The sequence below is a fragment of the Mobula hypostoma genome, chromosome 2, assembly GCF_963921235.1.
Source record: "Mobula hypostoma chromosome 2, sMobHyp1.1, whole genome shotgun sequence".
NCBI classification, from domain to species: Eukaryota; Metazoa; Chordata; class Chondrichthyes; order Myliobatiformes; family Myliobatidae; genus Mobula; species Mobula hypostoma.
This window is the reverse complement of record NC_086098.1, coordinates 119508208-119524307: the sequence shown is the minus strand read 5'-3', so window position 1 is coordinate 119524307 and position 16100 is coordinate 119508208. Positions and strand designations below refer to the sequence as shown.

The following is a 16100-nucleotide window of genomic DNA, read 5'->3' as shown; positions in this document are numbered from 1 at the left end:
TCGATTAATATATAGGCCATCCTCTACGTGAAGATGTTGCCCTCAGTTTCCTTTGAACTCTTTCAGATCTCACCATAAACCTATAATCTCTAGTTTTTAATTCCCCTTTCCCTTGAGTGTCAGCATTGAACTCAACACTTTCAGATAACCAGCCTTTCTTGTTTATGCCAGAAGTGGCTAGTTTCGACATAATATCATCTTGCCTGTGACAGTAACTCAAGATTTTTGCTCTCCAAAGGTGCTGTTTGACCTTAGTAGTATTTCCAGTGTTTTCATTTATTTCAAATTTTCAGTAATTGTTGTATATAGCATCTCACAGTTCCAGGATGTTTTTTTTTTAAATCTCTACACAAATTTTTGGAGAGAAACCAACATGCACTTCACTCTTTCTGATACCACTGACACCAATTCCGTCACATATACAGTCTTTGTCTCCACCTTATTACCTTACTTTTTACATTACCTATATTTGTGCTTGACATCTGTCCCTTGCTCTGCAATTTAAAACTTGTTAATTATTAATATTTAATAGTTAATATTTAAATGACAAGTGATGTGGCCCTAGCTTTTCACAAACTATATCAATGCTTTTGTTGGCGGGAATCAAAAAACAGAGCGATAGAGACAGAATAATTAAATAGGAGAAGTCATAATCAAGGAAGAATAATTTAGAAAAATGTAAAATCATGCATTTTGATGGGAAAATGTAAGTATTTTAAAATACACAGTTATGGAGGCAGGGATATTGACAAGATACTGTAGTTTACAAAGGTAGATTTTACCATAATTGCCTCAATCCCATTGGATTTGGTATTTAAAATCAGCCCTATTCTCAGAAATGTCATTGCTTAACGCTTTACATCACAATTCGGCTTTTATTGCCACACATGTTAATATGATTATATAACATTAATTCCAATACCTGGAATTAAAGCTACAATTAATAAGTTCTTGTATGAAATAGCTTTATTTAAATATTAGTATCATTCAGCAAAATGAGCAGATACTGTAATTCTACACAAAAACTGCTTCATATTTTTCCTAAATTCCAACTTACTTTTGCTAGTCTTTTGCAGAAGACGTCAAGTTTACCAAAAATATACATTTCGGACACATCAAATGGACTATCTCGTTCTGTTTCAGCAGCTTTTTGCTTTGTTTTCTGGAAATACGTACGATATTCATGTAACAATGCTTTACATTCCTGATAAACAAGATAAACATATAATTATAAATTAAAATGAGATTAGCTAAATTGTAGCTATTTTTCATCCTGTCTAGATCTCCGAGTTGCCAACATTTTTATTTACTTTCTCTCTTCCGTATCAACATGTTTGGCCTTGTCCTCCTCCACTACCAAGTTGAAGATTAATGTAATTAAAAGAAAAGTACATTATATTCCAAATGGGTAATCTCCAACCTACAGCATAGAAACAGGACCTTTGGTTCAACTTGTCCATGCTGACCAAGATGCCCCATCCAAGCTAATCCCCTTTGCCAGCATTTGGCCCATAACCTGCTAAACCTTAATTCATGTACTTACACAATTGTCTTTTAAAACTTGCTATTGCTCCTGTGCAACCATTTCTTCTAGCAGCTCATTCCATATGCACACCACACTTTATAAATCCTTCCCATCTCATCTTAAACCTATGTCTTTTTGTTCCTGATTCCATAATCCTGCAGAAAAAGTGCATTTAGTCTATCTATGCTCCCTCATGATTTTATACACCTCTACAAAATCATCGCTCAGTCTACACTTCAAGAATAAGGTTCTAGCCTGCCTATCTGCTCCCTATATATAACTCAGCCCTTCAAGTCCTGGCAGCATCCTTGTAAATCTTACGAGTTTAATAACACAATCTACCTTGCCAGCTTGAAGAAATCTCTGACCAAATACCATCAACATATCACCTGTTCAGCTAGAGGAGCCAATACACTTGAACACTCTTTCATCACCAGCAAGAATATTAGCGTTCCACCCCACATCTGAACTTTGGAAAGTTTGATCACTTGGCTGTACTTCTACTCCCAACGTACAGGCATAGACTAAAGACCAGTGGTGAAGGTATTGTCAAGGAGGTGGAGGAGCATTTATAGGACTGCTTTGATTTGGAGGATTGGGCAATATTCATGGATTCATTTTCAAATCTGAATGAACATGCCACAGTTGTCCCCAACTTCATTAAGACCTGTGTGGATGAGTATGTGTCTTCGAGAACATATTGGACATACCCAAACCAAAAGCTGTGGATGAATCAGGAGATTCATAGTTTGCTGAGGGCTAGATCTGTGGTGTTCAAGAATGATGATTCAGAACTATACAAATCATCCAGGTGTGACCTTCAGAAGGCTATTTTAAGAGTGATAAAAACAATTCTGATTGAAGTTAGAGATGGAATTGCCTGAGTGTCAGCTCTAGTAAAATTTACAGCACATTACTTCCTACAATGTGAAATGTAACATCATGAATGGCTGTGATGCTTCACTCCCAAATGAGCTCAATGCATTTTATGCATGCTTTGAAAGGGAGAATAAAACTACACCCATGCGATTCTCTGCAGCATCTGTTGACCCTGTGATCTCTGTCTTGAAAGTCAACGTCAGAACATCTTTCAAGAGACTGAACCCTCACAAGGTGTCAGACCCCTGCTAGGGCACTGAAAACCTGTACCAACCAACTGGCAGGAGTGTTCAATGACGTCTTCAATTTCTTACTGCTGTAGTTGGAGGCTTCCACTTACTTCAAAAGGTTGTCAATCATACCAGTGCCCAAAAAGAGCTGGATGAGCTGCCTCAATGACTATCACCCAATTGCACTCACATCAACGGCGATAAAGTACTTTGAGAGGTTAGTCATGGCCAAAATCACCCCTGCCTAAGCAAGGACATGAACCCACTACAATTTGTCACATATCGCCACTGGAAGCTGCAGAAAATCGTGAACACGGCGCAGCACATCACACAAACCAATCTTCTGTCCGTGGACTCACTTTACACCGCACGCTGTCGGAGCAGTGCTGCCAGGATAATCAAGGACACAACCCATCCAGCCAACACACTTTTCGTCCCTCTTCCCTCCGGGAGAAGGCTCAGGAGCTTGAAGACTCATATGGCCAGATTTGGGAACAGCTTCTTTCCAACTGTGATAAGACTGCTGAATGGATCCTGACCCGGATCTGGGCCGTACCCTCCAAACATCTGGACCTGCCTCTTGGTTTTTTTGCACTACCTTACTTCCCATTTTTCTATTTTCTATTTATGATTTATAATTTAAATTTTTAATATTTACTCATTTTAACTATTTTAAATATTTTTAATATTTAATACTTGTAATCCAGGGAGTGGGAAGCGCAGAATCAAATATCGCTGTGATGATTGTACATTCTAGTACCAATTGTTTGGCGACAATAAAGTATAAAGTATAAATAGGTCTAGAGCGGATGCAATCTCACTGGATCTCCACTTGGCCTTGGATCACATGGACAACAGTAATATCTATATGAAGCTGCTTTTTAGTGATTACAGCTCAGCATTCAACAACATCATACTCTCAGTACTGTTCAACAAGCTCCAAAACCTGGGCCTCTGTATCTCGCTCTGCAACTGGAACCTTGACTTCTTCATCAGGAGATCACAGTTAGTGTCGATCAGAAATAACATCTCCTTATCACTGACAACAACATTGGTACACCTCAAGGATACGTGCTTAGCCCACTGCTCTTCTCTCTCTCTACACCCGTGACTGTGTGACTAGACACAGCTCAAAATCCATCAATAAATTTACCAATGACACAACTATAGTTGGCAGAATTCAGATGGTGACAAAGAATGTGTACAGGAATGAAATAGATCAGATGGTTGCAACAACAACCTCGCACTCAACATCAGTAAGACCAGGGAATTGATTGTAGACTTCAAAAGGGAACGTCAAGGGAACACACACCTGTCCTTATCAAAGGATGAGCAATGGAAAAATTGAGCAGTTTCAAGTTCCTAGGTGTCAACATTGATAAAGATCTATCCTGGGCCTAACATATTAATGCAATTATAAAGAAGGTGCAACAGTGGCTATATTTCATTTGGAGTTTGAGGAGACTCAGTATGTCACAAAAGACTCGCCAGTTTCTACAGATGTACCATGGAGAGCAATCTAACTGGTTGCATCATAGTCTGGTATGGAGTAGCCACTGCACAGGATCAGAAAAAGCTGCAGAAAGTTACAAACTCAGCCAGTTTCATCATGGGCACTAGCCACCCCAACATCAAGAACATCTTCAAAAGGCAATGCTTCAAAAAGGCTGCTCTCATCATTAAGGACCCCAATCTGTCATAGTCCGGTCTGTGAAGTCCATATTCCGGTTCACGGTCCGGTCCATCCACCTTGCTCCAGGTTTTCCTATCTACCCTGTTTCTGTCCTTGTTGAGCTCATTGTGGCAGCTGATGCTAGTTGGGCCTGGTTGCATAAATACCTCCAAAGACCAGGGCGTGGTTGCTGGATTGTTCTTGTCCTTACTCCTTGGATCCCTTCCTCTGCCTTCTGTTTCCTTGCCTGAAGCCCTGCCTTGTCTTGCCAGTAACTCTCGCCTCGCCTGAAGTTCTGTCTCGCCTTGCTTTGCCAGAAGCCCTGCCTTGTCTTGCCGGTAACTCTTGCCTCGCCTGAAGTTCTTGTCCTACCTTACCTGTAGCCTTGCCTTGCCTTGCCGTCTGGTCCTGGAGCCACCCTGTACCTAGCTCCCTTCCTGTCCCTTGCCTTCGCCCAGGTAAGTCAGGCCATCTTGCCGTTACCTGGAGTTGGTTCTGTCCCTTCCTGTCCCTTGCCTCCGCCCAGGTAAGCCAAGCCGTCTTGTCGCTACCTGGGGTTGGTTCTGTCCCTTCCTGTCCCTTGCCTCCGCCCAGGTAAGCCAGGCCATCTTGCCGTCACCTGGAGTTGGTTCTGTCCCTTCCTGTACTTTGCCTCTGCCCAGGTAAGCCAGGCCGTCTTGCCGTTACCTGGGGTTGGTTCTGTCCCTTGCCTCTGTTGGGTGGTGATCTGCGTCCTGCCCAGGAGGATCCAAGCCTCGCCTCGCCTCGTCTCCAGTCTCCAGCCCCCTCCAGCCTCCAGCCTCGCCCGAAGCCTCAATCCTCCAGCCTCACATCTCCAGCCCCGCCCAAAGCCTCGCGCCTCCAGCCCCGCCTCGCGCCTCCAGCCTCCAGCCTGAAGACTCCAGCCTCGTTCTGCCTGCCTGCCAAGCCTCGTCCTTGCCTAGTTCTGGGTCCGAGCCAGAGGCAAGACCCAGGTACTGGGTCCTTGTCCAGTCTCTGGCTCGGAGTCCAAGTCCGGGCTCCTAGCTCTCTTGTTCAGTCCTGTTCCTGGTTCTCCTGTCCATGTCCTTGCCATCGCCCTGTATCCTAGTCCTGGCCCTAGTACTTCAGAGTCTGTGTCTTGCACTTGGGTACATCCTCAGCCACCCACCTTATGACATAATCACCTAGGGCATGCCCTCTTCTCATTGCTGCCATTAAGGAGGAGGTACAGGATCCTGAAGATCCATTCTCAATGTTTTAGGAACAGCTTCTTCTGACTGGAAAATTGAATCCATGTACACTACCTCTATTTATGTTCTCTTTTTGCACTAGTTTTATGTGTGTATGTGTGTAAATGTATATGTGTGTATATACACACACACACACACACACACACACATATAAGTGTATATATTCTTATTGTAATTTATAGCTTTTATTGTATCTATTCCATTGTTACTGCTGCCACAAAACAGCAAGTTTCACAACATATGCCAGTGATATTTTAACCTGATTCTGATCTTTCCAATAGTAGGGCAACCAAAACTGAACAACGCTCCGAAGTGTGGCCTCACCAGTGTTCCATACAACCTCCACCTTTTAACTTGGTAAATCGGTTTATTACTGCCACATGAACCAAGGTACTGTGGAAAAACTTGTCTTGCATGCTGTGCATACAGATCATTTCAATACAACAGTGCATTAAATAGTACAAGGGGAAACAATAATATCATGCAAAATAAAGTGTTAGTCACAGAGAAAATGTACTACTCAATGCCCTGACTTATAAAGGTCAGCATGTCAAAATACGTCTTCACCACTCTGTCTACCCCTGGGCATTCACTTTCAGGGAATATTGTACTTGTATTCCAAGATCCCTCTGTCTGCAACATTCCCCATGGTGCTCCCACACACTGAAAGTCCTGTCCGGATTTCACTTTCTAAAATGCAAAATGGAACACTTAACCAAATTAAACTCCATTTATCATTCTTCAGTCTACTTACTCAACAGATCAAGTTCCCCCTTTAATTTTGTATTTTAGTGTCATCTGCAAACTTTCTAATTATGCATTTGAACAAATGCATAATTGAACAAGGCTTATCCAAATTGTTGATATGGATGACAAACAACAATGGGCCTAGCACCGACCCCTGAGGCACACCAATAATCATGGATCTCAAGACTGAGAAACAAACCTTTACCATCACTCTGTACTTAGTGTTACGTACCCCATAACTGGGTGGCCAAACCAGCAGAAATGGATCACTCAGTTGGAGTCTGGAGTACTAGAACTAAGAAAGTTTTATTAAAGAAACAAGCAACACAGTAATCGAAAGGATAATAAATGCAACAGTTCAGTGATGATAAACACACATGTGCACAGAATTAAGATAACAGCATCAATCAAGCTCTATCGTTGTCTAGGGGTAAATGACCAAATTTCAAAGTGACTCAAAATTCAGTCCAGTTTAGTAGTTCAGTTCGCAGTAATCGTTGCCATGGCGATGGACAACGTGGGGAGAGAGAGAGAGGGAACAGGAACAACTGATCATTCAGACACGGCTTCACTCACAGACCAACGATATGGCTCACAAGCAGCTTTTGGGCAGGTCCTTGGTGATGTCACCTGAGGTCACCGACTGTGACCCCTCCTCCAGATGCGGTCAATCCTCTGCAGTGAACCCGGCACCCAGGCAAGGGCGGACACACACCAGGTTCCCGCTGATCGTACCTTTCCACCCTGGCCATTGTCTGGTACTTCCCACTGACTCGTGAGAGGCGTACCGCTTCCAGGGTCTCGTTACCTCGGGTGGCGTGTGTGTCCTGCCTTAGCGAACCTGTCCCTTTTTATCCCCCTGCTGGGGCATCGCCTGTCCACCACTTCAAACAGTTCAGGGTTCGAAGGGGGAGCCGCTCCAGACAGCTCTCTCTCCCGTCCCTTCATTACACATCTCCAGACGCTGCTCCATTGTTCCTTATCTCTCCTTCCCCTGAGGGCAGGTGGCAGACCACTTGCTGATGTCACTGATGCTAACCCAGGCCAGCAAACATCTTAATTTTATGTGTATTCTCGTCACATTAGTAACATCAAGCCAAATGTGAATCAAATTAGCCAGTTATCCCTGGATACTATGCGATCTAAGCTTCCTGAGCAGTCTAACAGGAGGAACCTTATCAAAGGCCTAAATGAAATTTACGGATCCATTCAACATCCATTCACCGAGATATGTTGCCTGGATTTGAGTGTAAATGCTATAAGTGGAAGATGGACAAATTTGGACTGTTTTCTCTTCTGCATGAGAGTCTGGGAGGGAACACTGGGTGCCTGGAAAACTTGCTCTGCACATCTCCTTTGAACATACTTCCTCTCAACTTAGTTATGCCCTCTAATACTTGACATTTCTGCCCTAGGAAAAAGACTCTGACTATCTACTCTATGTACGCTGATAATAATTTTATAAAATTCTATAGTATCTCCCCTATCCTCCGCAGCTCTAAAGAAAACAATCCAAGACTACCCTACCTCTCCTTGTAGCAAATACTCTCTAATCCAGACAGCATCCAAATGAATGCTCTGTGCACCAAAGTTTCCAGATCTCACCTCTAATGGGCAACTAGAACTACATACCCTGCTCCAAATGTGGCCTAACATTTTATAGAGCTCCAACATAATTCAAATTTCAAAAAAAACTCTTACCTGAAATAATAACAAGGCAGCCTACAGAGAAGAAGTCATCACCATGACACAGTGGTGTCAAGTAAACAACCTCTCTCTCAATATCGCAAAAACAAAAGAGCTGGTTATGGACTACAGGAGGAACAGACATAGGCTTACCGCTAGTGACATTAATGGATCTGGGATTGAGAGTGTGAACAGCTTCAAGTTCCTCGGTATAGACATCACCAAGGATCTCACTTGGTCTGTACATACCGGTTGTGTGGTGAAAAAAGCACAACAGCACTTCTTTCAGCTCAGATGGTTGAAGAATTTTGGCATGACAGCACCCCTTTCAGCTCAGGTGGTTGAAGAATTTTGGCATGAGTCCCCAAATCCTAAGGTCTTTCTGCAGGGGCACAATTGAAGCCCCTGACTGGCTGTATCACTGCCTGGTATGGGAACTGTACTTCCCTCAATTGCAGGGCTCTGCAGAGAGTGGTGCAGACAGCTCAGCACATCTGTGGATGTGAACTTGCTATTATTCAGGACATTTACAGCAACAGGTGCGTAAAAAGGGCCTGAAGGATCATTGGGGACCCGAGCCACACCAACCACAAACTGTTCCAAACTGCTAACTACCGGGAAAAGATACCACAGCATAAAAGCCAGGACCAGCAGGCTCCAGGACAGCTTCTTCCACCAGGCCATCAGACTGATTAACTCACGCTGACACAATTGTATTTCTAAGCTATATTGACTGTTCTGTTGTACATCTTACTGTACATACTATTCATTACAAATTACTATGATTGCACATTCAGATGGAGATGTATCATAAAGATTTTTACTCACGGATGTGAAGGATGTAAGAAATAAAGTCAATTCAGTTCAATTCAACTAACTTCTTGACACTTAATGCTTAGACTAATGTATGTAACTTTTCCACCCTTCAGTTTGTGTTGCCACTTTCTTAGAGCTATGGACTTGCTTCCCACAATGTTTCTGTACAGCAGTGTTCTTAAGGGCCTGCAAGTTACTGTGTATATTCCCTTTATATTTTAAAGTGCAATTTTAAAATATAATCTGGACACTAGCCCAGATTAAACTCCATCTGTCATTTTTTTGACAAAGCAGTGGATGTTGTCTGCATGAACTTTAAAGTCCCACATGGGAGGCTGGTAGAAGGTTCAGTCACTCGGCATTCAAGATGAGGTAGTAAATTAAATTAGACATTGGCTTTGTGGGAGAAGCCAGAGTGCAGTAGTAGATGGTTGCCTCTCTGATTGGAGCCTGTGACTAGTGGAGTGCCGAAGGGATCAATGATGGGTTCTTTGTTGTTTGTCATCTATATTAATGATCTGGATAATAATGTGTTTAACTGGATTAGCAAATTTGCAGGTTACACCAAGATTTGGGGTGTAGTAGATAGCAAGGCAGATTACCGTGGCTTGGAGCAGGATCTGGACCAGCAGGAAAACTGAGTTGAAAAATGACAGATGGAAGTTAATACAGATTAAGTTCTTGATGTTGCACTTTGGTAACCAACCAGAGAAGGTCTTACACACTGAATAGTAGGGCACCAAGGACTAAGTTAGAACAAAGGAATCTGGAAATATAGGTCCATAATTCATTGAAAGTAGTGTCACAGGTTGATATGGTTGTAAAGAAGGCTTTTGGCAGATTGACCTTCATAAATCAAGGAGATGAGATGCTATATTGAAGTTGCAAAGGACATTGATGAGGCCTAATTTGCAGTATTGTAAGCATTTTTGGTCACCTACTTACAGGAAAGATGTAAATAAGATTGAAATAGTAAAGAGAAAATAAACAAAGATGTTGCCAGGACTGAGAGCCTTGAGATATATGGAAAAAATTGAATAGCTTTAGACTTCATTCTTTGGAATATAGAAGATTGAGAGAAGATTTGATAGAGGTATACAAAATTATGAGGAGTATCAATAGGGCAAATGCAAACAGGCTTTTTCCAGAGGTTGGGTGGGACAACAACAAGGAGTCATGGATTAAGGATGAAAGTGAAAAGTTTAAGAGAACATGAGGAGAAACTTCTTCATTCAGAGGGTCTTGAGTGTGTGGACCAAGCTGCTAGCACAAGTGGTGCATGCAAGCTCATTTCAATGTTTAAGAGAAGTTTGGATAGGTACATGAATGGTAAGGGTATGGAGGGCTATGGTCCCGGTGCAGATCGATGGGAGCAGGCAGTTTAAATGACTCGGTACTGACTTGATGGGCGCTGTACTTTTCTGTGATTATATGACTTCCGTACCCTCATCAATCACCTTCATCACCTCTTCAAAATCTCAATTAAGCCAATAAAACAATAACCCTTCAGCAAGCCATTCTGACTATCCCTAATAAGTCCACACTTTTCCAAATGTGAATAAGTTCTCTCATTAAGAATCCTCTCCAACATCTTCTCTACAACAAATACAAGTCCCACCAGTCTATAATCTTTCTGGATTTTTCCCATTGGTTTTCTTGACTAAGTGAACAGCATTGCCTACTGTCCATTCATCTGGGAAATCATCTCAGAATCAGGTTTATTATTACCAGTGTGTGTCGAGAAATTTGTTAACTTAGCATCAGCAGTTCAATGCAATACATAATATAGAAGAAAAAAACAAAGTAAAATAATAATAATAATAACTAAGTAAATCAATTACAGTATACATATATTGAATAGATTAAAAATCATGCAAAAAAACTGAAATAATATATATTAAAAAAGTGAGGTAGTGTTCACAGGTTCAATGCCCATTTAGGAAGTGGATGGCAGAGGGGAAGAAGCTATCCCTAAATCGCTGAGTGTGTGCCTTCGGGCTTCTGTACCACCTACTTGATGGTAACAGGGAGAAAAGAGAATGCCCTGGGTGCTGGAAGTCCTTAATAATGGACACTGCCTTTCTGAGACACCGTTCCTTGAAGGTGTTCTGGGTACTTTGTAGGCTAGTACCCAAGATGGAGCCAACTAAATTTACAACCCTCTGCAGTTTCTTTCGGTCCTGTGCAGTAGCCCACCACCTCCCCCCCACCCCCATACCAGACAGTGATGCAGCCTGTCAGAATGCTCTCCATGGTGCATCTATAGAAGTTTTTAAGTGTATTTGTTGACATACCAAATCTCTTCAAACTCCTAATGAAGTATAGTCGCTGTCTTGCCTTTTTTATGACTGCATCGATATGTTGGGACCAGGTTAGGTCCTCAGCGATCTTGACACGTAGGAACTTGAAAATGCTCATTCTCTCCACTTCTGATTCCTCTATGAGGATTGATATGTGTTCCTTCGTCTTACCCTTCCAGAAGTCCACAATCAGCTCTTTTGTCTTACTGATGTTGAGTACAAGGTTGTTGCTGCGACACCACTCCACTAGTTGGCATATATCGCTCCTGTACGTCCTCTCGTCACCATCTGAGATTCTACCAACAATGGTTGTATCATCAGTAAATTTATAGATGGTATTTGAGCTATGCCTAGCCACACAGTCATGGGTATAAAGAGAGTAGAGCAGTGGGCTAAATACACACCCCTGAGGTGCACTAATGTTGATCATCAGTGAGGAGGAGATGTTATCACCAATCTGCACAGATTGTGGACTTCCGGTTCGGAAGTCGAGGATCCATTTGCAGAGGGAGGTACAGAGGCCCAGGTTCTATAACTTCTCAATCAGGATTGTGGGAATAATGGTATTAAATGCTGAGCTATAGTCTATGAACAGCATCCTGACATAGTTGTGTTTGTGTTGTCCATGTGGTCAAAGGCCATGTGAACAGCCATTGACCTATCGTGGCTATAGGCAAATTGCAATGGATCCAGGTCCTTGCTGAGACAGGAGGTCAGTCTAGTCATGACCAACCTCTCAAAGCATTTCATCACTGTAGATGTGAGACATACCGGGCGACAGTCATTAAGGCAGCTTACATTATTCTTCTTAGGCACTGGTATAATTGTTGCCTTTTTGAAGCAAGTGGGAACTTCCACCCATAGCAGTGAAAGATTGAAAATGTCCTTGAATACTCTCGCCAATTGGTTGGCACAGGTTGTCAGAGACTTACCAGGTACTCCATCAGGCCATTCCGCCTTGCGAAGGTTCACTTTCTTTAAAGACAGCCTAACGGCGGCCTCTGAGACAGAGATCACAGGGTCATCAGGTGCAGCAGGGATCTTCACAACTATAGCTATACTCGACCTTTCAAAGCATACATAGAAGACATTGAGTTCAGCTGGTAGTGAAGCATCGCTGCCATTCATGCTATTGGGTTTCGCTTTGTAGAAAGTAATGTCTTCCAAACGCTGCCAGAGTTGTTGTATATCCGATGTCACCTCCAACCTCATTTGAAGTTGTCTCTTCACCCTTAAAATAGCCCTTGGCAAATCATGCCTGGTTTTCTGTTACAGACCTGGGTCGCCAGACTTGAATGGCACTGATCTAGTCTTCAGCAGACAGCGTAACTCCTGGCCCATCTGCGGATTTTGGTTTGGGAATGTAAGTAAGTCTTTGTAGGCACACACTCATCCACGTAGGTTTTAATGAAGTCGGTTACAACTGCAGCATACTCATCCAGGTTCGAAGATGAATCCCTGAATGCAGTCCAGTTGACTGATTCAAAGCAATCCTGTAAGCGCTCCTGTGCTTCTCTTGTCCATACCTTCTTGGTCCTCACTACTGGTGCTGCGGTCTTCAGTCTCTGCCTATACTCAGGGAGTAGAAGTACAGCCAGGTGATCAGACGTCCCAAAGTGAAGGTATCGAATAGTACAGTAGACTTTCTTGATGGTGATATAACAGTAGTCTAGTGTGCTGTTTGCTCTGGCATTTTAAGTGACCTGTTGATGGTAATTGCTTAGTGATTTTTTTCAGACTGGTCTGGTTAAAATTCCCCAAAACGATGGTGAGAGGGCACAAAGATCTTTGTCAATGCCCCTGTAATCTCCTCTCTTGCTTCTCTCAATAACCTGGGATAGATCTCAGGCCCTAAAGATTTATTCTCCTTAATGCTCTTCAAGAAACCCAAAGTATCCTCCTCCTTGATCTCAACATGCCTGAGTATACAGGTATCAATATACCCTTCCTTGATCTCATCGTCCTCCATGCCTCTCTTCTTGCTGAATTCCAATGCAAAGTACTTATCTAGTATCATGCCACATCCTCAGGCTCCAGACAAAGATTCCCTTCTTTATCTTTAAGTACTCTCCCAAGCCATAGTCTTGTTTTCAGTGTCTTTGGATTTTCTTGCCAAGTAAATTTCATGGCCCCTTTTGGCACACTGAATACTGAACACTGCTTGAGTTCTTTCCTGCTTTCTTTAGATTTGTCAAGGGCCCTGCTGATTTCATCTTCCTAATTATTAAATTATGATTACTTTCTCTCCTGGACAGTATTTTCAAAATCTTTTGTCATCCATGGTTACCAAACCTTGCCATCTTTTTCTTTCCTCTTTACTAGAACTTGCTCATTCTGAATTCTGATCAGCTGGCCTGTAAACAATTTCCACATGCAAGATATGGACTTGTCCAGTAACTGCTGCTTCCAATCTACTCACTGTAGCTATTGTCTAACGACATTTTCCATTTGCCTTCCCCCCCATTTGAGCACTTTCCACCTTCACTCCTCACCGAGCCTTATTCTTATTCAAAACTATTTTAAAACGTAAGGAGTTATATCCATTGTTGGACTACCTACATATGTTCCAAGAAACCTTGTCAGTTGCATCTAACAAATTCTACTCTGTCTAAACCTCTAAAGGAAGTCCCAGTCAATATTGGGAAAGTTAATGTATTCCAGAACAACAACCCACCTACAGCAAGGACCTCCATCATTTGGACAACATTCAATTCCCCAGTCCACACCACCTCACCTTCACTATGGATATCCAGTCTTTGTTTACCTCTGTCACCCATTAGGATAGTTTAAAAGCTTTCCAATTTCTTTCTACAAAAGTTCCAGACGATGCCCCTCCACCAACATTCTCATCCCCCTAGATGAATTACTTACATACTTACTTACTGACTGCCCATTACGCTTGCTGGCATTTAGGAATGCAGCGAAGGTCGTCCATCTGTCTGTCCTTGACAACTCTGATGTCCATTGCTGTCTCTATAACTATTTTGTTTTACCAGTCAGGGTTGTTAGCCCTGAGCTGAAGCCCCGAATGTAGAGGACCAGTAGAACACTTTTAGTACGGCCTCTACCCTTTGATCTGTTTGACATGGGTGACCCCATGAAGAGCCAAAGCATAAAGTCCTGACACCATCCAAGATAGCTCTCCAGGTCATTGAGGCACACTAGCCTTCAAACAAGGATGTGGTCCTCTTGGAGGCTGGATAAACAACTTTTGACTCCTCACTTTCTACAAATCAAACTTGTAGTCATGGGCTCCCAGTTGCAGATCATTTCAACTCCCTTTCGTAATCTCACACCGAGCTGCCAACTTGGTCTTCTCTACTGCCAGGATGTTACGCAATGCAAACTGAAGGAGCAATACCTCATGTTTTATCAGTAGGCTACAACCTATTGGCATGAATATTGAGTTTTCCAACATTAGGTAATTATCCCCTTTTCCTTTTCTTTCCCACTCTCCAATACCTCTCCCCTCTTCTGATCCTTCAGTTCTCTCGCTTTTGGCTCATTTCCCAACCTCTTCCAGCTCCCCTTTACCCATATGCATCCATTTCCCCCTCCTGGCCTCAGCCATGCATTTCACAGACATGTTTCCCTACCCACCATCTGGTTCCTAAAAGTACCTTTTAAACAACGGAACATTAGCGATTCTCCAATACGTCAGCACCTCATCCGTGGCTAAGGATATTTTAAATATTTCTGATAGGGCCTCTGCAATATGTACACTAGCCTCCGAAAGGGTCCAAGGGAAAACCTAATCAGGCCCTGGGGATTTATCCAGCCTAATTTGCCATAAAACAGCAAACACCTACTCATCTCTAATCTGTAAAGGGTCTATGATCTCGCTGCTGCTTTGCCTCATTTCTATAGCTGCTCTGTTTGTCTCTCAAGTGCAAAAATCCATTTAAGATCTTCTCCATCTCTTTCATCTCTACGCATAAATTACCACTCTGATCTTCTAGAGGATCAATTTTGTCCCTTGCTATCCTTTTAAACATAGAAACAAAGAAAACCTACAGCACAATACAGGCCTTTCGGCCCACAAAGCTGTGCCGAACATGTCCCTACCTTAGAAATTACTAGGCTTACTCATAGCCCTTTATTTTTCTAAGCTCCATGTGCCTATCCAAAAGTCTCTTAAAAGACCCTATCGTATCTGCCTCCACCACCATTGCCGGCAGCCCATTCCACGTACTCACCACTCTCTGCATAAAAAACTTACCCCTGACATCTCTTCTGTACCTGCTCCCCAGCACCTTAAACCTGTGTCCTCTTGTGGCAACCATTTCAGCCCTGGGAAAAAGTCTCTGACTATCCACACGATCAATACCTCTCATCATCTTATACACATCTATCAGGTCACCTCTCATCCTCTGTCACTCCAAGGAGAAAAGGCCGAGTTCACTCAATTTTGCTCTTAATATAGAAGCTCTTGGGGTTCTCCTTCACCTTGTCTGCTCTAGCAACCCCATGCCTTCTTTTAGCCTTCACTGATCTCCTTCTTAAGTGTTCTTTTGCATTTCTTACACTCCTCAAGTACTTTATATGTTCCTACCTGCCTATACCTGCTATGCACCTCCTTCTTTTGCTTAACTAGGGCCTCAAAACCATGGTTCCCTAAACCTGTTATCCTTGCATATAGACTCTGTAATCTCAAAATTTCACTTTTGAGAGCCTCCCACTTACCAAGTACACCTTCTCCAGTAAACAACCTTTCTGATACCATCAAAATTGGTCTTTCTCCAATTTAGAATCTCAACCCAAGGACCAGACCTAACCTTTTCCATAATTGCCTTGAAACTAATGTTATTAAGATCATAAGATGTAAAGTGTTCTCCTACACAAGCTTCTGTCACCTACCCTATCTTATTCCCTGATAGGAGGTCTACTATCACAACTCTCTCCGGTAAGGACTTCTATGTACTGATTAAGGAAACGTTTCTGAACATACTTGATGAGCTCATTCCCATCCAGTGCTTTTACAGTATATGAGTTCCACACAATATATGGAAAGTG

At 42.6% G+C, this 16100-nt stretch overlaps 1 protein-coding gene across 1 annotated transcript in view; it reads right to left on the bottom strand.

The window, feature by feature from the left end:
- LOC134357440 (dynein axonemal heavy chain 8-like) overlaps window positions 1-16100 on the bottom strand; it is a 1088497-nt gene that overhangs the window by 950007 nt on the left and 122390 nt on the right. Inside the window, exon 11 of the mRNA XM_063069028.1 lies at window positions 1058-1204. Coding sequence (XP_062925098.1) covers window positions 1058-1204 — 147 coding nt within the window. The remainder of the gene's footprint in view (window positions 1-1057; window positions 1205-16100) is intronic.